A 22452-nucleotide genomic window follows, 5' to 3' on the forward strand; every position below is an offset into this window, starting at 1 on the left:
ATCGGAATTTGCAGTATTTTGAGTTGGGTATCTACACTTGGTTTGTTAGAGTCCAGTATTCCAATAGTGGAAACCAGGACTCTAACAAACCAAAAATATTGGACACTCAAATGAAAAGACGCACTTCCAACATGGATTAACTCAAACCTATCTAACCAACTAACACTTATCCCTAGACACCTTGATTAACCTGCTAATACTTATCTCCTACTACTCTTGACTCACTCAAACTAACCAACATCCCAAATTAGCCATCTTGGCAAAAGATAATGTGAGTTACAAAATAAGATATGTATCAGATATCATGGAGAAATCTATTTGCATCTCATTATCGGTTGATAGAAAATCAAAGTTGATTTACCATTTAGTCGCCAAATGCCATGGTTCTTACACATGATTTCTTAATCTATTCAGAAGTAATTCTTTAAGATCATGTACCTTTCTCTTCCAGTTAAAACTTTCCTATTTATAAATTAATAAATAAGTGCAGCTTGTAGGATCCAGCCTATTCTCACCTGTTTTGGGAAAGCAAGCTGCAGCCATATCTCATACAAATAGTTTTGAAAAATAATGGCCTGCAGCCAACTCATTCTATCAGCTCTGAAAAATGAAGGCATTACCATAGAAACAGTTAAGGAAAATAATGACTTGTAGCTAACTCATAGAACAGTTCTGCAAAATGAAGATATTAGTCACCTCATGAAAATTGTACATGCAAGATGTAAAACATTGTATATATGCCTGCCCTTATTTAGAGATTTTATCCCCATTTGAGGTTTATTTACAGAACAGAAACAAAGATATGCAGAACACCAAATTTTTTACAGCATTTTGGGGGTTGAAATCAATGGAAAAACAAGATAAGCATCTCCCCTGTCTCCCAGCCTAAAACCTGAAAACATGGAACAGCCTAGATCAGATGCAGTGGCAACTTCAATAATAAAACCCCTACATCCTAGTTCAAAAAAAATCATTTCCTTGAATTTTGGGGATTGTTTTGCCCAAGATCAGGAAATGGGAGAAGAACCACCATGGCAATCAATTTGCTTCATATGTAAAGGCATACTAAAATGGCATTAAAAGAAGAGCATTACGTGAACATGTGTGGGCGGTTACGAGAGAGCTGAGGTCGTTTCATTGGGGAAAGTATGAGATTTCGTAAGGTCATGCCCGGATTGTTAGTACCAGCACCAAAAATAGAAGAGGCAGCCCTTCTATTGCCAGTGTCACTGGGAACTGGTGCTTGTTTTGCCGGAGAGCCACCAGAAACATCAAAGGGTCCAGAGTGGGAATTCTTTTGTCTGGTCGAAGGCCATATATCCTCTCTCTTTCCTGGAGTTTCAGGAGTGAAAAGCGACCGATCTGTGACAAATAAATCAACTGACATTTTTGCAACAGCTTAAGAAATGAATTAATGTAGCTCAGTTCAGTGGTATAACAAATGGTGTTAGATAGGCAGACAAAATGTGTATTGGGGGAGACAATTATGTTCAATGTAGAATATAAAAAAGCGTAACAATAGCATTCAAGAACAGAAATTCGCTTAAAAACTAATGACACCAGCTTAGCTTGTGAATTCGTCTTCTATTGTTATAATAGCAGGATTACCTTGTCTAAGATGGTCTCTGTTATCCACCATATTTGTTGGGTTTGAGAACAAGTCAGGTTCATTTTGTGGGTAGAAATTGCGTACAGGCTGGATGGCTGAGCGCTTCACAGACTCGTACTCACTTCTCAACTGATCGTACATCTCATCAAGTTTCCTCTTCTGCCTGGCATTAGTTAACAGTTGAATTAACTTCAGAAAGGTGTGGGAATAGATGGGAGGTACATTAATATCTTTAAGGAACATAAGAAGGTGAGATGCATTGAAGGATTGACCTAGATTTCTCGGAGAATTTCTCTTGAAGTTCTTGTTTATCCTTGGACAAGCTTTCAATCTCCTGTTCCAGCATTTGGCATCTCTTAGCCATTTTCTGGTATGCAGTATGCACCTGTTCCAGTTTCTCGGTGAACTTTTCTTGCATTGCCTCACATTTCTGCCTGCACTGCCCGACAATTTTGTTCATTTTGTATTGCATCTCCAGTTCTTTTTGCCCAATGTAGAACATCACACTTCGGTATGCACTCTTCATTACTGATTTTTTCCTAAGGAAAAGATGGAAAAATTGAATGTCGGCCATGTCTGGCAGCCAGGAATTTTTTTTCATGATAAATCAGTATCTCCAAGTGGTGGAGAGAGGGGTAGGGCAGTGGGAGAAGGAGAGATATTTGAGAGGGCACGATCGAGATCAGCGTGGTTAGTGGCTAAAATAAGGAAAAAGTCTATCCTATTTTGAGTAGAGTTTTTCATTTCCTGATTTTTAGCCACTTCTATCAGTCTGAGACACTAGTTTCCTGATTTTTAGCCACTTCATCATCATCTCCACCCGGAGACACCGATTTATCATGAAAAAAAATTTCATAGTAGCCAAACGTGCCCTAACTGTACATATATGTGTATTTTCCTTTCTGTAGGTGAGGGAGAATTGTACTCGAGCTGTACGTGTTGCAACCCTTTTGCCCTTCTAAGTAGGGTAGGATGCATCATCCCAGTTGCTCTGGTCATTTCCAAGGGATTCAGGGCATTTGGCAACTTTACCAGCACAGGGTATGTTTTAAAAAATTTCTCTTAAAGCTTAGAGCAGTATGAATTTGTTACCAAATTCTACGTCAGAAAAATGTAGTAAATGGCAAGGATACGAATCTGTGGAGATATTCCAGCCATGCACATCTGCAAGACAAAAATATAGTGAGAATTATGTACCAAAAAGAGAGAGGAAAAAAAAGCTTTAGGGCCTCTTTGGATGCCACCAAAGTTGGTATTTACAAGAAAATAAGGTTATTTTAATTTAATCTCATTTGCAAATGATACACTAAGGCCTCTTTGGAAGTCATTAACTATATCATTTCTAAAACTATCACAATCATTATTTGCAGAAAATCATATTTAACATCCAAACCATTTGCATATAATATGCAAATAAATTTTTGAGGTATCAAAAGATGCCCTTAGGTAATGAGAGAAGTGCATTCTTACATTTATCCATTCATCGTTGGGATTAATATCCACTGGTCTCATGAGGCTGATGAAAAGGGGAAAAAAAGCCTCATTAGAATGTTAAATTAACCTTACAATGTAGCCTTCAAGGGAAACTACCCAAAAATTTGATGTGTTAAATGGCTGGAACACACTAACAAATTACTGAAGAAGGGAAGAATAATGGTACACATTGACAAATACAGTCCATTTTCATTTCCTGGTTCTCCAAATCATAATAAAACAACATGAATAGGCTTTGGGAAGAATGATAATGTGGTGTAAACTCCAGTGCAGATGTTAATTGTTTCTGCTGTCTATTAAAACAACATGAAAAAGTTTTTGGAAGATATAATGTCAAAAATGTATGCTGTACACAATTCTGTGACTTAAATTTCAGACTCGGTGCTTGCAAGCTTGCCTTAAATATCCAAAATCTTAAGTCTCTGCTTTATACTTTAGTTCAACTCACAAACATAATCCAAAGGCATCCAAGCTTGCCTTAAATATCCAAAATCTTAAGTCTCTGTTTTATGAGTTAGTTCAACTCACAAACATAATTCAAAGGCATCAGTTTTTAAATGAAAGTCAATTGGTCTGTAAAGTTCAATGATCAAGTATAATGGAAGATCAAAATTTACTAAGCTTCTGAATATTTTCCAGGTTTCAAGACTGAAAGCTGCTTACCTCTTGGAGAGCACCTGATCACAGATAGGACAAGCAGCATCACTACTGAGGATCTTGCTGGCATCTTCCGTGCCTTGATCTGCTGTTAAAGAAACCTTTACGAGCATATGAACCTCCTTACTATCTAAATGGAAGAAGACATGAACATTATAATACACACTAGTGGATACACAAGATATGGTTGCAAGTGGTCGTTATGGCTCGTCCCTCTAGCTCACGCCAACAGGCATTACACCTCATCTCAGACTTCAGAGCTGATACTTATTTCCATGGAGTTTCAAGCCAGATGAACCTGTGCAGCACACCAGATCGCAGTAAATGCATTAAACCAGCACCATTTCAAAATATTGCAAGCTTGTGATCTGAAATTTCATGTAAAAAGGACTTCTCTCTGAAGAACTATCCTTGTTTTTCAATGTAATAATTCTAAGATGTTTGAGAGAAGAAACTGCTTGAAATTTCTCATATTAACAGATGAAAAAATGAAAACCATATGACAGTGTACAGAGGGAGCCGTTGAGAAAGAACTTGAAGATTTGCATTAAAATGTCATACTCTCAAGAGAGCAGATGGTACTTTTCTACTTGCATTAAAATGTCAAATTCTCGGCAGCCATGTATATTTCCAAAGATTGGGGAGAAACTAGTTGTAATGCAAATTCAGCTAGAAACTAGTTGTAATTTTGGAGTTGTAATGCAAATTCAGCTAGAAACTAGTTGTAATTTTGGAGTAGTGATGCAAATTCAGCTAGAAAATGTTCAAAAAGCTCAGGATAGAGATTGTATTGCTAACATTCCAATAAAACCCCAAGAAAGCTAGAGAAATCAGCTTGCATTGTCGAAGATCTAGTAAAACAGTGAAAAGGCTTGTATTTTAGGTTATCAATGCAAAACATATATAGAGGTCTTAGAATCCAAATCAGAGACTCATCATTCTACAAATCTAGGAGAAATCGTATAGGAAAACAATAATTCTGGCTTATTAACGATCTGAAAGATAGCACGAGATAAAGAAATAAATTCCAGATTTTCTAACGAGTGAAAGCATGAAAGTTCAGCAAGCATTAAGTAGAAACAATAGAAGTAGATGAAATATTCCAGGATTACGTTTAGATCGGAAAAGAAAAAGAGCAAAACCTATAGTCTCATGCCTTTTTTGTCGAAGATCAAGCAAAAAACTCCAAAATTTAAGTTCGGCACCATACAAAACTAGGTAAAGTTAGCGAAGAGTTTGATATTCGATCATACAGTCTAAGATCGAGAAAAAAAGCTCTCTGATAAACCAAAAAGCTCCAAATTTTAAGTTCTATACCATAGAAAACTCAGTAAATATAGCGAAGAGACTGAGATTCGAACATACCGTCTAAGATCGAGAGAAAAATCCAGAATACTTGAATTTCAAGCTTTCTACGTAAGAAATTCCAGTTGAAAGCTCTCTGATAACTGAAATGCCTAGATCTAGAGGTATTTTCTGCCGAAAATCGAGCAAAAACAACAAGAAAAGCTCCAATTTAAGATCTATCTCACAGAAACACTCGAAGAAAATCGCAGAGAGCTTTATGATAGGATCATACCGTCAAAATTCGAGGGAAGTAATTCAGAAAAAATTAACTTCAAGATTTTTCGGAAAATCGCCGAGAGATCTGTGTATGCGTTCGTCGGTCTTTCTCGGAAGCCAAAAAAACTGAAAAAAGAAAAGGCGGCAGAAGGCTTTTATAGTAGAAGGCTTTTATAATTGGGCCCCACAGATCCATCTGCTGATGCCACGTGTCCAAACTGTAGGGCCTAATGGATGATTTGTTTGGGATATAATCACCCCTTATTCTTCACCGGGCCAACCCTTTTTAATATAAAGAGAGGAGTCATAAATACATTAGGTGTGTGGCCCCGGGAGCAAAAGGTGAGAATATATCACTCCACTTTATTTGTAGTTGAAGAACGGGCCTAGTTAATTTCTTTGAGGTAGATGTTGTGTTGGGTACCAGTAATGAACGGTTTCGATTGTTTAGCGAGTGGTCCCACCATTACACACAACATTTGGTATTTCATATTCCTAGAAATGCTCAGCCGTCTTCCCTACTTTTTGCTTAAATCCCATTGGACTTCTAGACATGGAAGAGACATAATTATTAGCTTTTGGCTTAGGTGGCGCCTATGTGGCGGGATTGTCCCCTCCCCTACTTTTCCAATGCCAAACCTTGTTTTTGGTAAATTTTAGAGGGGAGAAGAGTAGAATATGAAATGCCATGTGTAATCATTACTTTTTTCTCTCTTTCTCTCTCTTTTACTATTTATTTTGTTAATAACACCCCTCCATTCTCTCACATGCTTTGACATCTAACCAAACACACTACCAAAATTCCCTCTAATCTTCCCAGACAAGTCTACACATATCCCACCCTTGTCACCTCCTTGTTGACTACTACTTCTACTAAAATCTCATCTAACCAAACAGAGCCATAGGAAAAAAGAATGGGTGATGATATATTCGCACCGCCTGTAGGATGATGCACCCCATTTAACGTCAAAAAGTGCTAAATTCTGTTCACTTGCGTTCCCAGGAAAGCAAATCCTTAGAAAACAACCTCTTTTTTCCTTGACAAGACAGAATTCTGGGGGTTCACTTGCTTTCCTGTGAAAATATAATTACAAATGTGGAATTTCTACAATAAGTCAATAAATGACATGGAAAAGCCCATTTCCCTCCCCCTCTGTTTGGTTGCCAGTTAAATTTTAATCCTACGAACTTTTTAATCCAAACAGTGAAGTCAACAGTCTTTCCTAGGTTTTTTTTTCCCTACAATTCTAAAATTCCCGTCAAAATTTAGGGGTGTCATTACCAAATATGGGAAGGGAAGAGAGAGGACATCATTCCCTAGAAAAGAAAAAGTGGGGACAGGGAGCCCATGTCACCATAGAAGCAGTCATTACAAGAGTGGGATTAAAAACATTCTAGTGCTAAAAGGCAACCAAACATGGGATTGGATCAAAATTTTACTAAGAAGTTCCTAGAACAAAAATTTAACCGGCATCCAAACAGAGCAGGGATTTCATTTCCGACAAAAAACACATGGATTTCATTTCCTTGGGAAACTCGTGTAAAAAGAAGGGCAAGCAGTTTTCCTAGAAACCTTTTCCTGCGCAAGTGAACAGTCCAGAAAGAGTCGAGGGAAACCTTTTCCTAGACTGATTCTCTTGATTTCTTTTCGTAATGCCACGTCAGATTCTTGATAAACATTTTCTTTTCCTTTTCCGGAAAAACAAGGAAACAAGTGAACAGAGCCATATGACACCGTACAAGAGAAAGTACCTCCTCTTGGGTGCCCCAAACACTTTCAACTTCCAAGCCGTTCGGAAATCGGAATTAGGGTTTTTACTTGTTCCACAGACGCTCATGAAGGTACTTTCAACGAGGGTAAATCCTTTGTTTCTCTCAACGCATATATGTACCCTAGTCCAATTAGGGTTTTTTTTTTTTTTACTCTTCAATTTCTTCATTCGTTTATTTGTTCAGTAGAATCTTTGATGCCCATGGAACTTTTTTTACATTCGCTCAGAGTAGTTTGAAGCTTTTAAATCCGGTTGGTAAATCATATGAATTTTCTTTTTCTGTCTGATCTTTAACTCGTTATTTGAATCTATTCTTGAAGGAGGCTGAGAAACACCATGTTAATCCCTTTGGTTCTATGCATCACAAAAATTAATAAACTGGGTCATTTTAATTTTTATGATTTTTTTTTTTGTAATTTTAATTTATTTATTGAGTAAAGTTTAGTAGGATTTTTTTCCCCCAAAACACATGAATATATTTAAAAAGAAGGCAAAAATAAAAAGAGGAGAGAAAATTTAGAGAGAAAAAAGCAAAATTTGATCAATATGCCGCCCTAAAACAAGGAGTTCGGCATCTCTTTCCAAACAATAACTCAGTAAATGAAACACTGTACTTTGCAAGGATGAGGATGATGACATTTCTGTTAATAAAGGGTGGCAATATATTTATTTCCTCTGCAATGGATATGGGTAACTAAGAAGTCGAAAGGTAATAGAAGGTCCTTCATCTTTATTTATTTATTTTTTCCGACTACGAATATATTAAAATCTATAGGGCTGGAGCTATACCAATGTTACTAGGGTCGCTACCCCCTTCCCCAATCTTCCCACAATCTAGGTCGCACGATGCCAAATGTTGTACGTACGTGATCCAGGTTGCTAAAAATAACAACCTTATCGTTCCAAACTACAACAAACTTAAATATCTAGCTTTTCAAGAGGAACACTTCATTGGACAAGGGAAAGACCGCTGCACGCTAGCTTATTAGTTTGATTATTTATCATGTTTTTATGTTTTTATTTCAAAACTTGGTAGTTGTTTGTGGTTTGCTTTCTTTTATTATTGAGTATGAAATGCATGCTAGTGCTTTATTCTGTGATATTTTGAGATCTTCAAATTTTAAATATTTTGGTTTGGAACTGGAACTTTCTTTTTGAATAAACATGTATCACATGCCCCTATTGTACCACGTACTAGCCTAACCATCGTACCCCATACTGGAATGAATCGCGTTCTAGGCAAGATTGAGCCATACGACCGCAAGAAAAATAAAAGGAACATGCCCAAGCTTGGCAAGACTACAGCTGGGGCATATTATATGTTTATTGTATGTCTTTAAAGTTTCTTTATCATCTTCTTGTCAAGAATAATAATCTGTTGAGTTCTATGGAGCCAGTTTATAGCTAGTTGGCCATGACTAATATTCATTTTGATAACAAAACCCTGAATGATTCAATAATTGTTTGTCTAAATATACCATTGAAAAAATTATTTGTTTCAATATGTGATACAAAATTTTCCATCTGTTTCTGTGGCTTGTCTCTTTTCTACTGACGATTTTCTACTTATTATTTATTAGATGCTGCAATTGTTTTGTTGAAGTAGGTGTCATCTAAAATGTTGAAGAATCGCTCGTAGACGAGTTGAATTGTGGTTATGGAATCTGTTGTCTGCTAATTGAGTGCATTCTGTCTACACATAAAAACATTGTACGCAATGACCAGCATGGATGATCCTGCAGATTCATCTCATGAAAAAGCTGAAGAATTCAAACTCCTTGCTAATGAGGCATTTAAAGGTATCTATAGTTTTATAATCTTCTGTTCAGCTGCTTTTCTGGATTTTTTTTTCCTGATATGTGAGTGTCTAGGCTTTCCTTTCTTTCAATGTTGGAACCTGTTTAGCATGCCTGAAATATAACCAATAGGGACTTTGGTGCTAAAAATGAATATAATCTAATTCACCAACCATAGTCACAAATGTTTCCGACTTTTTTTTTATGAAATTTTTTATTGCTATATTTTATCACGACATTTTTTTTTCTTAAATTATATATTTTTATATATTTTTGAATATTTTCCCCATTTTTTCCCCGATATAAATCTGAAAGTAACAAAAAAATTTAAAATCTCCTGAGATATACACTTCCTGAGAAATTCCCGTTGCAAATATTTGTGACTGTTACAGACCTCTGTGCTGGCAAGTGTTCTACAACTCTAGACTGGCAACACATTATCATGAGTGATAAAATGCCTGAGTCTTTATCAACTTGTTTAAACGTTTATTCTTTGCACATGGAAAGTGAATGATGTTATTTGACCTTTCTCAATTGAACTTACTGCCGAAATCAGATTTATTAAGCTATTTTGTCTCTTTTTCAGCTCACAAATTCTCTCAAGCTATAGAGCTATATAGTCAAGCCATTGAACTGAATCCCCAAAGTGCTGTATATTGGGCAAATCGTGCATTGGCCCACACTAAACTTGAGGAGTATGGGAGTGCCATACAGGATGCAACAAAAGCTATTGAAGTTGATCCAAGATATTCAAAGGCATATGATCCACCCTTAATCTTTGTGACCTTGTGCATTTAGATTATTGATTTCTTGTTTTGAAAGTTCCCTATTTTGACAGGGCTATTATAGGCGAGGTGCAGCATATCTTGCTATGGGGAAGTTTAAGGATGCTTTGAAAGATTTTCAACAGGTGGGTGTGATTGCTACATATTTCTCCGATTGTGTGATGAACAGTGGGCTTCTTTTTGTAATTTACCAACTGATGAAACTGGTTTAGTTTGATAACCCTATATCCTCCTTATTCCTTTTTTTGGTAGTGGTAAGATGGGACTGAATCCGTTACAGTTAGCAAGGCTCAATCCATATCTCTTGGGCGTGTTACCTGTTTAATATAAGCATTCACTTGGCTGCATCTTTTATGGACCTTTGCTCTTCATCTTTAGCCGTTCGATTATAATGGCTAACTTTTTCTTTACTGTATTTTTTTGGTAGATAAGCTAGGATCGAACTTGTGACCTCAAGGTTGAGAAACAAAGCCTCAACCATTGAGCTACAGTCCCAACCCCATTGCCTTTACAGTTATCTTGTGGTTTAAGGCAGATTACTTGCCTTGGATTTAATTTCATATATTCCTTTGCTTCATCCGTACCCAGATTTTTGGGACTTGACTCTACTAGTGGATTGTGTCAGCTTTTGTTAATTTGATTTTTTTTAATGATGATGAAAGCTTTATTAAAAGAAAACAGGACTCCTTGACTGAGCTGATCAAGGGACAACATTCAAAAGACCTCCAAATGCTCTTGAAGTCAGAGACCTCAAAACACTCTCTAAACCCCTTGATTTAGCAAGCTGATTCGCTTCACTATTAGGTGATCATAAAATATGTTAGGAAAGAAGTGGCATGCCTACAGTCCAAGATCTCCGCCTTTTATAATCAGCAAACCTCTGGGGAAACCTGTTCTCTTATTCACCCCATGGATTACATTAAGTGAATCCCCCTCTGCCATAAATGTGCCAAGAAAATACGAGCCCACAAGCGGAATTCCCTCTAAAAGCGCCCGAACTTCTACCTCAGAGGAGTTCACCGTTCCCGAGGGACTTAGAAAGCACATTTGACAGAACTCCTTGTTAAAGTATAAAATATTAAATAGTGCCTTCTCCAACGGCTTAAGCTTTTGGAATAATTGGTTGTTTCACATGTTATCAGAGCAAAGGTCCTGAGTTCAAACCTCCTTGATATTAAAAATCCACATGTAATGGCCAATCCAAAAGGGGGCCACATGTGCCACGTGTAGGCCAAAGAGGGGCCACACGTGAAGGGGAGTGTTAGAGTATAAAAGATTAAATAATGCCTTCTCCAACGGCTATTGGAGTAATTGGTTGTTTCACACTCCTTATAATGTAGTAGACCACCACAACCGGCATGACCCGAGTTCCCCAATCTTGAATCATCAAAGTGCATCTTCAAGAACAACCTAGGGGTGGGGTGTGTGTGTATTCACACGAAGCGGATGATGTGCCAAGCCTCGGAGATGCCTCTGAAATCAAGAAGAATCGATGCCCAACGAACCATGGTAGAAAGAATATGCTGCCCCATGTTCGGCATTCAACTATCGGATCCCTTAAAGATCTTTCGATTCCTCTCTTATTGGATCAACCATAACATAGCTGCAAAAGAGCCTCCAAAGGAGTCCACACCTAACGGCTAGGGACCAAACACCCAAGCTTCAAACAAATCCTTAGTGTGATTAGGAAGCACCTGCTCTACACTGAATAAGCAAAAGAAGACTAGATTGCCGTCTTTAACCTGCAATGATTGAAAAGATGATCCACAATCTCCTCACCCATGTAGCTCATGCTGCTTCGACTAATACTAATCTGCTTCCGATTGTGCAGATGATCTATTTTTGTCTTTTGAGAATCTTATCCAAACAAATAGTCTAGCAAAAAGAACAAATCCAACGAGGAGCTATGTTCTTCAGACCTTCCTAGCTAGAGAAGGATTTGAAGGCTAAACAACTGATTGAAGGAGCTAATAGTGAACACCCCATCCACAATGAGTTCAAACTAAGATATCCTCTCCCCGACTTCTGATGAAGACAGAATCTAGGAGCATCATAAAATCATCTATTGTATAAAGCTCATGGTCGAGAAAGTGTCAGCAGAAATTAGCTTTCCACGCTACCTTTCCATGTTGATGACCAAAGGGCTCACCAAGAGTAGCCCCTCGGTTGAAGCAACTCTGAAGATTCTTGGGAAAACGTTCTTTCGAGTGCAGACCCCCCCCCCCCCCCCCCCTCAAAAAAAAAAACAAAACACTCACGATATTGTGTCTAAAACAATCTGATCTCCACAACCCCTTCTGAATCTAATACTCAAAGGGCACACCTAAAAATAACCCCAGAATCTCGTGATATCCTTCATATTGTGACACCCTGACTACTGAAATCATGCATGAGGGCCCACCCGTTCTTTCCTACAATCACGTCTTTCCAGAACTGATCATGCTTTTCCCCAAACCGCTAAGGCCATTTTTCTAAAAGACAATCATTCATCTCCTTTGGGTTCCTGATGCCTGGGCTCCCTTCCACCCTAGGTCTACAAATGGCCTCCCAAATATTTCCCGCTTTCCTCACCATTCTACAAGAATTTCTTTTGTGGCTGATTGTGCATACATCGAAAAAGGGTTATGAAATATAGGGGCACGTTAGCCATATTTTTTTGTTTCTCGAAAAAAAAATGGAGGGGAGGGAGGGTCAGCCAACACTGCTGCTAGATGACATCCATGTTCCGTTTTGGAGTAAGGTACCGCTTATTTTAGAAAAATAAGAAAAAGTAGCTGGCTTTGCTTTCCATCTCGGTAAGAGGGAAATCTCACACATTTTTTCTTAGTTTAAGTACTCGACCAATTCAACGAGTACTCGGCCAAACCAAGGCGTCTTGGATTTGTGGCAGAGTTTTGGCCCACATCCACATTTTGACCCTATGTTTGGGAGCTCTGCTCAGATAAGCTTATCTGAGCAGCTGCTCACAAACCATTTCCTCTTTGAAAAATTGGTTATTATGCTAAATTTTGATGAATATCCATACATCAGTGGGGTTATTATGGGCATTTTTTGTGCTCAAGTATAAATCTGAATTCTGAAATACCATTTTTGGATTTGTTGATGTACTTTGTTTTCTAGTCTGTCCATGCATAATAATAGTCTTTATGTCTATCTCACTATTGTGGATCAGCTCAAGAAAATCTGTCCAAATGATCCTGATGCTACCAAGAAGTTGAAGGAATGTGAGAAAGCTGTACTAAAGCTCAGATTTGAGGAAGCCATAGGTGTGCATGAATCTGAAAGACAGTCTGTAGCTGATTCTATTGATTTTCATACCATAGGTATTTATACTTAACCTTTATCTAAGAGCATGAGAACTATGTATCATATGGTAGCTTTATTTCACCTGTCTTACTCTTGGTTGTAATTTATTGATGGCCATGGAAATTAAGTGAGAAATTACTTTCTACTATGGAAATATGATTTTATAGTCAGAAGATAAAAGCCTTGAATGGCCTTTGGTGGTACCACGTACTGAAATTTATACATTCTGTTCAATAACAGAGGTGGAGCCACAGTATACTGGTGCAAGGATAGAGGGAGAAGTTGTATCTTTGGAGTTTGTGAAGAAAATGATGGATGATTTCAAGAACCAGAAATGTTTACACAAACGGTATGTGCAAATGGGGATGCTAATTCATATTGTTGCTTTTTCATAAGGCGGATTTAAAAAAAATTTATAACCTTTTCGATTCTATCCTTAAGCGCACACACTCTTTGCATAGGTATGCATGCCAGATTGTCCTACAAGCCCGGGAAATGCTGCGAGCTATGCCTTCTCTTGTTGATATAACGGTTTCAAATGGGCATCAATTCACTGTTTGTGGTGACGTTCATGGCCAGGTAACTATTTTTTACATTGCTTTGGATTTCAGGTTTTCTAGATCATGATCATGCATAATAAACTCACTCTTTTGTCGTTCTTATTTTGTTTTGCATGTCAAATTGTTTGCCTTAATTTAAGTATGCAATCAAAATCTTGCATGATGACACTCAATTGACTATTGTTGTGGGTCTTTGATCATACCCAACCCAGTTCTCTAAAAGGGAGAGTGTAGTGTGATCATGTGCATGTTGCTGGAACTGTGTGTTTTCACCAGCTGGCTCTCTTTTGTTGAAATTTCCTACATGTAATTTGCTCATCTCAGATATGCAATTTTGGAGTCATTTTCGCCTTTTAATGCCCCTAGATTTATAAGTGGGAGAGATTTGATTTAGAACTATTAGTATGCTCTAAAAAACCTCATGCAAATCAAATGGCACAAGTCCCTTTGGCTTTTAGGAAATAGGCCAACTGGTAATGTCATGCTGGTGTTAGTAGATTTTTATAGTGTTCTATGTAATTTGCGCATCTCAGACATGCAATTTTTTAGTATGTTTCGTATTTTTAATGCACCTATATTTGTAAATGGGCCCTTTGGCTCTTAGGACACCTAGGGCAAACCGGCAAAATAGCTAAACTGATGTCGCACATCTTTGATAACTTTTAATGAATATAATAATCATTTGTTCCCGAGTGTGATTTACATTCTGCAGTGAGATGCTTTCTTTTATGGACACATTTTCTGACAATTTTTACTTTTTTCTCTATTGAAGCTTATTCCACTGCTCCATCTTAAGTAATTGGAATGATGAATTAGGAACAGTCTGATTTTATTTTCTGCTTACTTTCAGTGTTTCTGAATGCTAAATTTTTAAGTACTGAGTCTGTCTATCTTGAAAAATTGCAGTTTTATGACCTATTGAATATATTTGAGCTCAACGGGCTTCCCTCAGAAGAGAATCCCTATCTCTTTAATGGTGACTTTGTGGATCGGGGTTCCTTTTCTCTTGAAGTCATTCTCACACTATTTGCATTTAAATGCATGTCTCCTTCAGGTTAGTTTCTTTCACTTACCTATTTTGATATTGATGTTAAATTTCTTTTAACTATACTTTTGTAGCTCCATGCTTTTCTCTTGATTATTTTAGTCCTGCAGCTCCACAATTTGGCTTGGAGTTGGTGAGATTATGACTCAAATGTTGTTCACTCTTGTGATTTTGCTCTGAGAAACTCTGGTACAATTATTGTATTTTCCTAACAAGGAAAACATTCAAAATGGCAGCGATCTTCAGCCACATCGTAGGCTGAAACTTCCTGGACCTCAGTAGAAATATAATCCAGATGAGATAACCTTTGTTCCACCATAGTCTCACAGAGAATTTTCACCCTTTGGTCCACTCCAGCTTCAAGTTCCCTTCCTTTCCACCTGTGGACCGATGCTAACTGCCTTTCCTTCCATCTCTGCACCATCTTTAGCGAGTTTGTCCGCTTTCTCATTGGCTGACCTTCTTTGGTCATGAATTTCTGGTTTAATTATCCGGACAAGGTCTCTGATCTCGGCTATGATGCTTGACCTCTTCCAATGGCCGATAGTCTTGTTTCTAGCCCATGCTATAACATTAGCTGAATCTCCTTCAATGATATGATCAGGGGTCCAAGTTTTGCTCTATTATACCACCTGAGACCCCAAAGAAGGGCTTTATCTTTTCTTTTCTTTTTTGAATGGCAGTTAAATTCACGTTTATCTGTTGAGTCATATGCCTATACATGTGTTTTCTGTTGACCTTTACATGAGTTTGACTGTGCATGGCTGAAAAATGTATAGTGAATGGCACTATTGTCTCAATGAACTTGTTCTGAAATAGTTTTATGTTTTTATATGTAGTGCCAATTATCTCAAATTTGTTTACATTTTGAAAGTTTTATGATAGGCTTAGTAGTTGCTAACTTTATAAAACTGCCTTTGCATTTCATTTGTTGTTTCTTACCTTTTGTTTCCAACTGTTTGATCGCAACTAGGAAAATCCATTCTATGATTCTATTAGTATACTTCTTTTTTTCTATACATTTTTTCCCATATTTATTTATTCATTTTGTCATTCATGAAATTATCACCAATCTTAGTGGTAGTTTGGAAGTAATCCTCCTTCCTAATCAAGAATAGCTTTTGTTAGCATTTCATTCTTCTAAGTGTTTTTTCTTGAATTTCAGCTATTTATCTCTCTAGAGGAAATCATGAGAGCAAGAGCATGAACAAGATATATGGCTTTGAGGGCGAGGTCAAATCAAAATTGAGTGAAATATTTGTTGAACTATTCGCCGAAGTATTTTGCTGTTTACCTTTAGCCCATGTCCTAAATGAGAAGGTTTTTGTAGTTCATGGAGGCCTTTTCAGCGTCGATGGTGTGAAACTCTCCGACATTAGAGCGATAGATCGCTTTTGTGAGCCTCCCGAGGAAGGTAAACTTCTTATCCTCTTTGTTTGTTTTCTTCAATTTATGTTCCTATTAGACATGCAATTACTTGTTTTGGGGCTTCTAAACTATGTTATATCAGGTTCAAATGTTTATTTAGGCTTCCACCGAAAAAAATCTGCAGAAGTAAAACAGAAAAACTGCAGTTGTTACGTAAGATCATATTAGCCCATGACAGCACAATAGAAACTTATGGCCACATGGTTTAGTGTAGTTTGAAATTTAAGGTTCTTGTTTTTTGTATTGATAATGTATAATGAGAAATGCACACACATGCACACGCCCATATTAAACTAGGATTCTTCAAAATGGGTGGAGTACCCGACTCAACAAGATTCAATAAGGATAATGACGTGGGATATGTGTTGAGTATGTCTGATCTATATCCTCATTTTTGGCTTTTTTTCTACATATAGTGGTGAGGTACATGGTCTGTCATGTATAGACAAAAGAAAGATGATCTTTTGAGCATATATCTATATTCATTTTGTGTTTGTTATCATAACAGAAATGAGAATCGTAGGAATCCTAATCGGTAAATGCTTCTTTATTCTTTTTATATTTCTGATAATGGAAATTAGAAGCGAGAGAGAGAGAGAGAGAGAGAGAGAGAGAGAGAGAGAGAGAGAGAGAGAGTAGTTATGAATACCGTTTTGTTAGGCATTTCGTTTTGGTTAGTGGGACGGGGCATACCGATGCTTTGTCTGATTTGAAAATAAAGAATGAAGCTATGACTATATTTTTTTTAATAATAAAAATTAAAAAACAAAATTATTAGAAAATATGAGAAACCATTGTATTAACCAAATTTACCAAAAAGACATTTTATTACTTAAAACATCAAATTTTTTGCAAGACATCAATGAAACTAAGAAAATTTAACCACACAAAATGTTTAGTGCCAACTATAAATATTATGAATATAAATGAAGATTGAACTGTTAAAATTTCTCCAAAATCACATATTATCCCTCGAACTCGAAAGAATCCAAGTAAAAGCTAAAATGTAGTATATTGTTGTGCAAGTGCCTTTATTTTGGTGATGATTGATCATCATATTTTATTAGGAAGGGAGGAGAGTGAAAGAGTGCACAGTCACAAGCCAATCCATCACCATTAGCTTCATTTTGATGGAAGAAAAGTGCGGGAAGCGATGAATTTCAATTCCATGGTAAGGTTGGGGAGAAATTACAAAACAAGCTCTAGGAGAAAATTTCTCTAAAACCCAAAACTCTCTATTAAGTGAAGAAAATAGGGGATGTATTTGGTATTTATAATCCTCATTCGATTTGGGGGGGTGGGGTGGGGATGGACTAAAAAGACACAAATACCCTGCAAACAAGTATTAACTGGTCCAAAAATAAAGTCAAATGGTAAAAAATAGCAATTTTTTTCTAATTTTTTAAAACAAAAAAAGACTTCGGACAAAATAGGGTGTTTTGTCTTGTTTCATCTTGTCTTATCCGGTACGGATGAAACAGAATGGAACGAACCTGTAGAAAACATATTTTTGATCGTTTCTTTTCGTTCTTGGTTTCTGTACCGGTTTGCAAACAAGTAGAAAACATTTTGTCCGTTTCGGACGAAGTAAAGTGAGATTAATATAACCATGGTTCTGTGTGTTGATGTTCAATGAAAACTTTTGAGTCAACGATATGAATGATGCGATTATGTTATTAATCTTTCATTAGGGTTAATGTGTGAATTGCTTTGGAGCGATCCCCAACCTCATCCTGGAAGGGGCCCCAGCAAGCGTGGTGTAGGCCTTTCTTTTGGTGAAGATGTGACAAAGAGATTTTTACAGGAAAATAATCTAGGTACTTAATTGCCAGTTTGTTCTGCTATTCGTATTCTTAACTCCTCTAGAGCAGCTCCTTTATATGCTTAACTCATTTGGCAGATCTAGTTGTTCGGTCTCATGAAGTGAAAGATGAGGGCTATGAGATTGAACATGGTGGTAGGCTTATTACTGTATTTTCTGCTCCAAATTATTGTGATCAGGTAATCAAATTGCCTTTTGCTATTTCTTTCATTTAATTTGCATTTGATTAATTGTCATATTAGCTTGGGCAAATCTAACTGCTACCTTTGAGGTTATTTTACTTTTTGCAAATCCGTAAAGTCCTTTCCATAGTTTGCATTTGAAATATTTGTGCAAGCAAGTTCATACAGTTTAGATCCACCTTCTTTCAGATGGGTAACAAGGGTGCATTCATACGCTTCAAAGCCCCTGATATGAAGCCAGATATTGTTTCCTTTTCTGCGGTGGTGAGTTACTCTCAAACATTTCTGTTAAGGAGAAACCTTTACTACTTTTGGTGTTGCCTCCGTTTTTCCAAGGAAAACAAAATTTACCGTATAAACTTTTGAATTGGATCACACCCTCTTCTCTCTCTAAATCACTACGAATGAAAAAAATTCCATTTTCATGAGCTTGCATTCAAATCACTGATATTAGATGGACACCCATATTGATAATATGGAGTCTTACATAGTAATGAGTAGAGAGGTGGTCTAAGTTCTGTCTATGTTGGAGCTATGTCGCACAAAAATTAGCCATTCAAGCTGAGATTAATAACAAAAAGGGAAATGGCTGACACCAGCCACCCAAAAGGAGTTGTTTTTTGTTCGACTTTGTCGTGAGTCACAATGGAGATTAAAGTACCTCATGAGTAAAACCATAAAGTTCGGGGCTTAGTTGCCAAATTTGCTGAATGGCCTAATCTGCTCCAAAACAAGTGAGCCAAATTGGTCTTTGGTTTGGGGTTGGGCCTGTAGCTCGATGATTGAGGCTTTGTATCTCAACCTAGAGGTCACAAGTTCAATCCCAGCTTACCTACCAAAAAACAGTTCTCAATTTTTCTCACTTTGTGAACGTATCCTTTTAAATGTGTTGTTATTTCCATAGATTTGTTTGCAATGAGGTCCATATTAAGAATATCGCTAGAAAGTTTTGAAGCCAATACTCGATTTAAGACTACCTTAACAAATTTAGAAAATTCGAGACTAAATTACTTTTAAATTGCATTGTCATTATTATCTGACCCTCTAATTAACTAATTAAGTCTGAACTTAGCAAATTAATATTATGAACTCAACAAACTGAAGGTAACCCTGAAATTTTATCCAAAGTACAGAAAGCTGCGAGAACCACATTCGCTTCCAATCATGGCCTTATTTTTCTTTTGTATTCTGAAAAACTTCCCCCACCCCCTACCCCACAGCACGTCGGCACCGTTCTGCTATGAACTGACGTGTCTAGAACTCAAGGTTGCGAGGCAAAAGATGCAAGGGTACCCTTTTTATTTCCTCTTGGTTCACTGGGGACCCTGCAAATTACAAACTTTGAACTGCATGCAAACTGAACTGAACTGTGAACTCTGGCAAGCATGATCTGGACGCTGGGTTTATGATATCGAGGCTTGAAATGCATGATAGTGGTATGAAAATTCCAGAAAGGGTACTTTAAAATGCATTGATCTTTAGCTTTTCAAATTGGAACATCACCATTCATGGTTTTGGGATGCACATGTCATCGTGTATACTGATGTCTCATTTTTTCTACTGTTGTCTTTGAATTGTAAATTGCAGCCGCACCCAGATGTGAAGCCAATGGCTTATGCCAGCAATTTCCTCCGAATGTTTTCTTGATTCATTTGACAGAGTATTGCTGTAAGATTTTTCCCATAAGTTTGCCATGGGACTTGTGTTGTTCCTATACGGGGTCCAGCTGTTGCAGTGGGCATGAGAAGAAATCCACCTTCTGAGTTGACTCGGCTTCAGTGCCATGAATGTACTTTTTTTTTCTCCCCTGTTCTAGCTCTACGATTACCATAGCGTTGTGGGCCTCATTTTTGTTTGTTATGTTAAAGTTTATTTTTTATTTTTTAAAAATTTGGAAGCTCAGTTCGAGCTGGAGAAGGCACTAAACAAATGACAGTCCATGTAAATGTAAGACATTTTTTTCTCATTTATCTATCACTCGATTTTTCCTTCTCAGCTATTGTATGCATGATAACACATCTTTAGAGGAAAACCATTTCAGATTTTGATTCTGTGAACTCTTTGATTGCTACATGTGTATTATGCAATGCTCGCTTTCTGATTGTGTTAGTATTATTGTTTTTGGTTCATTCACTCCAAGAAGCACTATAACATTATCATAGATCATTGGTAACACGTACTAACTGATCTCTGTGTATGCCTAAAACATCTTCTACATTATTTTCTGTTGATTTGATGGTGAGTACTGTGTTCTCTGCTCACAAATCCGAGATTATGATGAAGAATCCGGTGAAATCTGTTGAGCATATTTGGTAGCTTTTTGTTGTGATTTAACAAAGCAACTTGATATCTATGTTATATGGATTCTTCTAAATAGATGAAGCACTCATGTCTGACAGTCAGATTTTTGACACTTCATCGATTTGGTGCGACACTTTTATTCGCACAAATTTACAGTTTCACAGGTTTTGAGCTTGAGCAGTGCTAGTAGGACGCCACCTTCTTTGAGCGTCCTTAAATCATCTTCCTTTGAGTTTTATCCTGCTTAATTACTAATGCATGTCTTATTGCTAAGCCCAGGAACCAACACTGTTCGTATGCTACTAAATTTACTCTTATTTCTAAAACTTTATACAGAAATAGTGATATATGGTATAAGGGGGAAGTGATATTCACCCATTTTTTTTACTTGGGACAGCCCTCTAGTGTATTTATGGCTACTCTTTTACAATGGGGCTGTCCCAAATTATATTAGATTAATTTGGCTACTCAAAATTATTGGCAATTATGGGTCCAATAATCAGTTTTGGCCTCAAATTCGATTCCCAAAATCCAAATCAAACAGGGCCTGAGATTTTATGATCCGATAGATTCAACATATGGACAATCCAGATCATCCGATAGACTTCTGCACTCAAGATTGATTACAGGGCTTTGGATTTTACGATCTGACACGATTCAAGATATGGACAATCCAGATCATTCAACCACAACCGCGTTTATGATGGTGATGAGCTAATTGGGATTAATCATAACTAATCCACAAAAGCTTCTATTTATCCACGACTAGCCTTGGCATTCCTCCATTTATTTTGTAACAACAGTGTAAATTTAATATAAATTTGGTTGGAAAATATAAGAATAAAAATAGACTAAATAACATCCATATTTTTTTGGGTATAGTAGGTAATGAATTTTAGATTTTCTCCAAAGAAAAATGCTATAAAGACAATGGTTGTTAGGCTTATTCCTAACAGCCCAATTTGGGTCCCATGTGCAGCTCCACAATGGGGTCCCATCTGACCCCACCTCGATGGGATGAATCTAGCCCCCTTGTGTGCTCCGTCATGATTAGAACTCGGCAAAGAAAAGTCATGCCATGGGTTTTTGTTTTCATTGAGGATGAGATGTTCATTCGGCATGAGATCAATGGTCATGATTGCAGATACATATCACAATGTGGGACCCAAAAATTGTAGTTGAGATGGGTCCTTTCACCTCTTTTTTGCAAGGGCTCCCTTCAGTTTAGACTTCTCTTTTTTAAATTGTGTTATTTGCAAAAAGATTTGTTGTTTTATTCAGTTCTGATAGGCTGGCTCAAAATAGAAAGTGAGAGAAATTCTAGGAGGAAAGTTTACTATGACTCTAACCATTTCTAATAGTTTTGGTCTTCCAATATGGAATGGGATAAGGTTCATATTTTGTAGGGTTTTTCCTATTTTCAGTATCTAATTTTTGTTTTCTTTTGTGCCTAATTTGTAGAGAGTATCTAGGAATTTTAGGAGTTCTAATCAGAGTGGAAAAGGTGGCTGAGAGTTGGACATTATTTAGGAAGTTATAAGAGATTTTAGCGCCTGATTTTTTCGTTTTTCTTTGTTTTGTTGCAGTAGAATTAGGAAGTTCATGTTGAGAAGGTTACATCCACCCAAATCTGTATATATGTAAAACTCCAAGGCAATCAGAGAACAGTAGCACTGCTGGTTTGTTTTTCACCATAAAAAAAACTCCATAATCACCCTCTTGTTCCTTTCTTCAAGTCCCAGCACCAAGGAGGCATTGCTGCTCCAAAGGTTCAGTGAGGAATTGAATTCTGCTACTCGCAACCCGACCCGAACTCACACCATCATTCAAGACTGGCCCATGATCTCCAATCTCGATTCTCACGTTTAACTCTAAAAACAGTACGTATTAGAGTTATCTTATGCTATTACAGTTCTACTATGATACATGCTCTACACACTTTAATTGAATAAAGTTTTAAGTTCAATTTATACTCTACACACATATAAATTTCACACACAGGTCAATATCAAATCTTTAAGTCAGATTGGTCTTGTAAGAAGATTATATATGCTCTAGAGTGAAGTCGTTTCACTTCGTACATTGATCTCTAGTACTTACACAACCTTCTCATTGAACATTGCAGCAAGAAG

General features: G+C 37.1%; 2 protein-coding genes across 7 annotated transcripts; one reads left to right on the plus strand and one right to left on the minus strand.

The window, feature by feature from the left end:
* Positions 1-713: 713 nt before the first annotated feature.
* HEI10 (RING/U-box superfamily protein) lies at positions 714-5461 on the minus strand. 4 transcript variants are annotated; one of them, XM_077393440.1, is made up of 10 exons: positions 5340-5461; positions 5126-5236; positions 3937-4058; positions 3767-3839; positions 3080-3125; positions 2743-2773; positions 1882-2137; positions 1609-1772; positions 1095-1332; positions 714-892 (listed from the first exon to the last, which is right to left on the minus strand). In XM_077393440.1, exons 3-10 carry the CDS (start codon positions 4004-4006, stop codon positions 886-888), a joined length of 885 nt encoding a protein of 294 aa, XP_077249555.1. In that variant the 5' UTR covers positions 4007-4058; positions 5126-5236; positions 5340-5461; the 3' UTR covers positions 714-885. The 4 variants fall into 4 exon arrangements, with proteins under 4 accessions (XP_077249555.1, XP_077249553.1, XP_077249556.1 ...); XM_077393438.1 differs by having other exon boundaries at positions 1095-1362; XM_077393441.1 differs by lacking the exon at positions 714-892 and having other exon boundaries at positions 1091-1332.
* Positions 5462-7009: 1548 nt separating this feature from the next.
* LOC143890318 (serine/threonine-protein phosphatase 5-like) lies at positions 7010-20014 on the plus strand. 3 transcript variants are annotated; one of them, XM_077394952.1, is made up of 13 exons: positions 7010-7165; positions 8702-8894; positions 9478-9647; positions 9730-9801; positions 12849-12999; positions 13223-13331; positions 13444-13561; positions 14449-14596; positions 15753-16001; positions 17707-17832; positions 17916-18016; positions 18209-18283; positions 19607-20014. In XM_077394952.1, exons 2-13 carry the CDS (start codon positions 8813-8815, stop codon positions 19664-19666), a joined length of 1461 nt encoding a protein of 486 aa, XP_077251067.1. In that variant the 5' UTR covers positions 7010-7165; positions 8702-8812; the 3' UTR covers positions 19667-20014. The 3 variants fall into 3 exon arrangements, with proteins under 3 accessions (XP_077251067.1, XP_077251069.1, XP_077251068.1); XM_077394954.1 differs by having other exon boundaries at positions 7013-7165; positions 8676-8894; XM_077394953.1 differs by having other exon boundaries at positions 7025-7180.
* Positions 20015-22452: the final 2438 nt, after the last annotated feature.

This window comes from Tasmannia lanceolata, unplaced genomic scaffold (assembly GCF_043159265.1).
Source record: "Tasmannia lanceolata isolate RefF3 unplaced genomic scaffold, GAP_Taslan_0.1 ptg000013l, whole genome shotgun sequence".
NCBI classification, from domain to species: domain Eukaryota; kingdom Viridiplantae; phylum Streptophyta; class Magnoliopsida; order Canellales; family Winteraceae; genus Tasmannia; species Tasmannia lanceolata.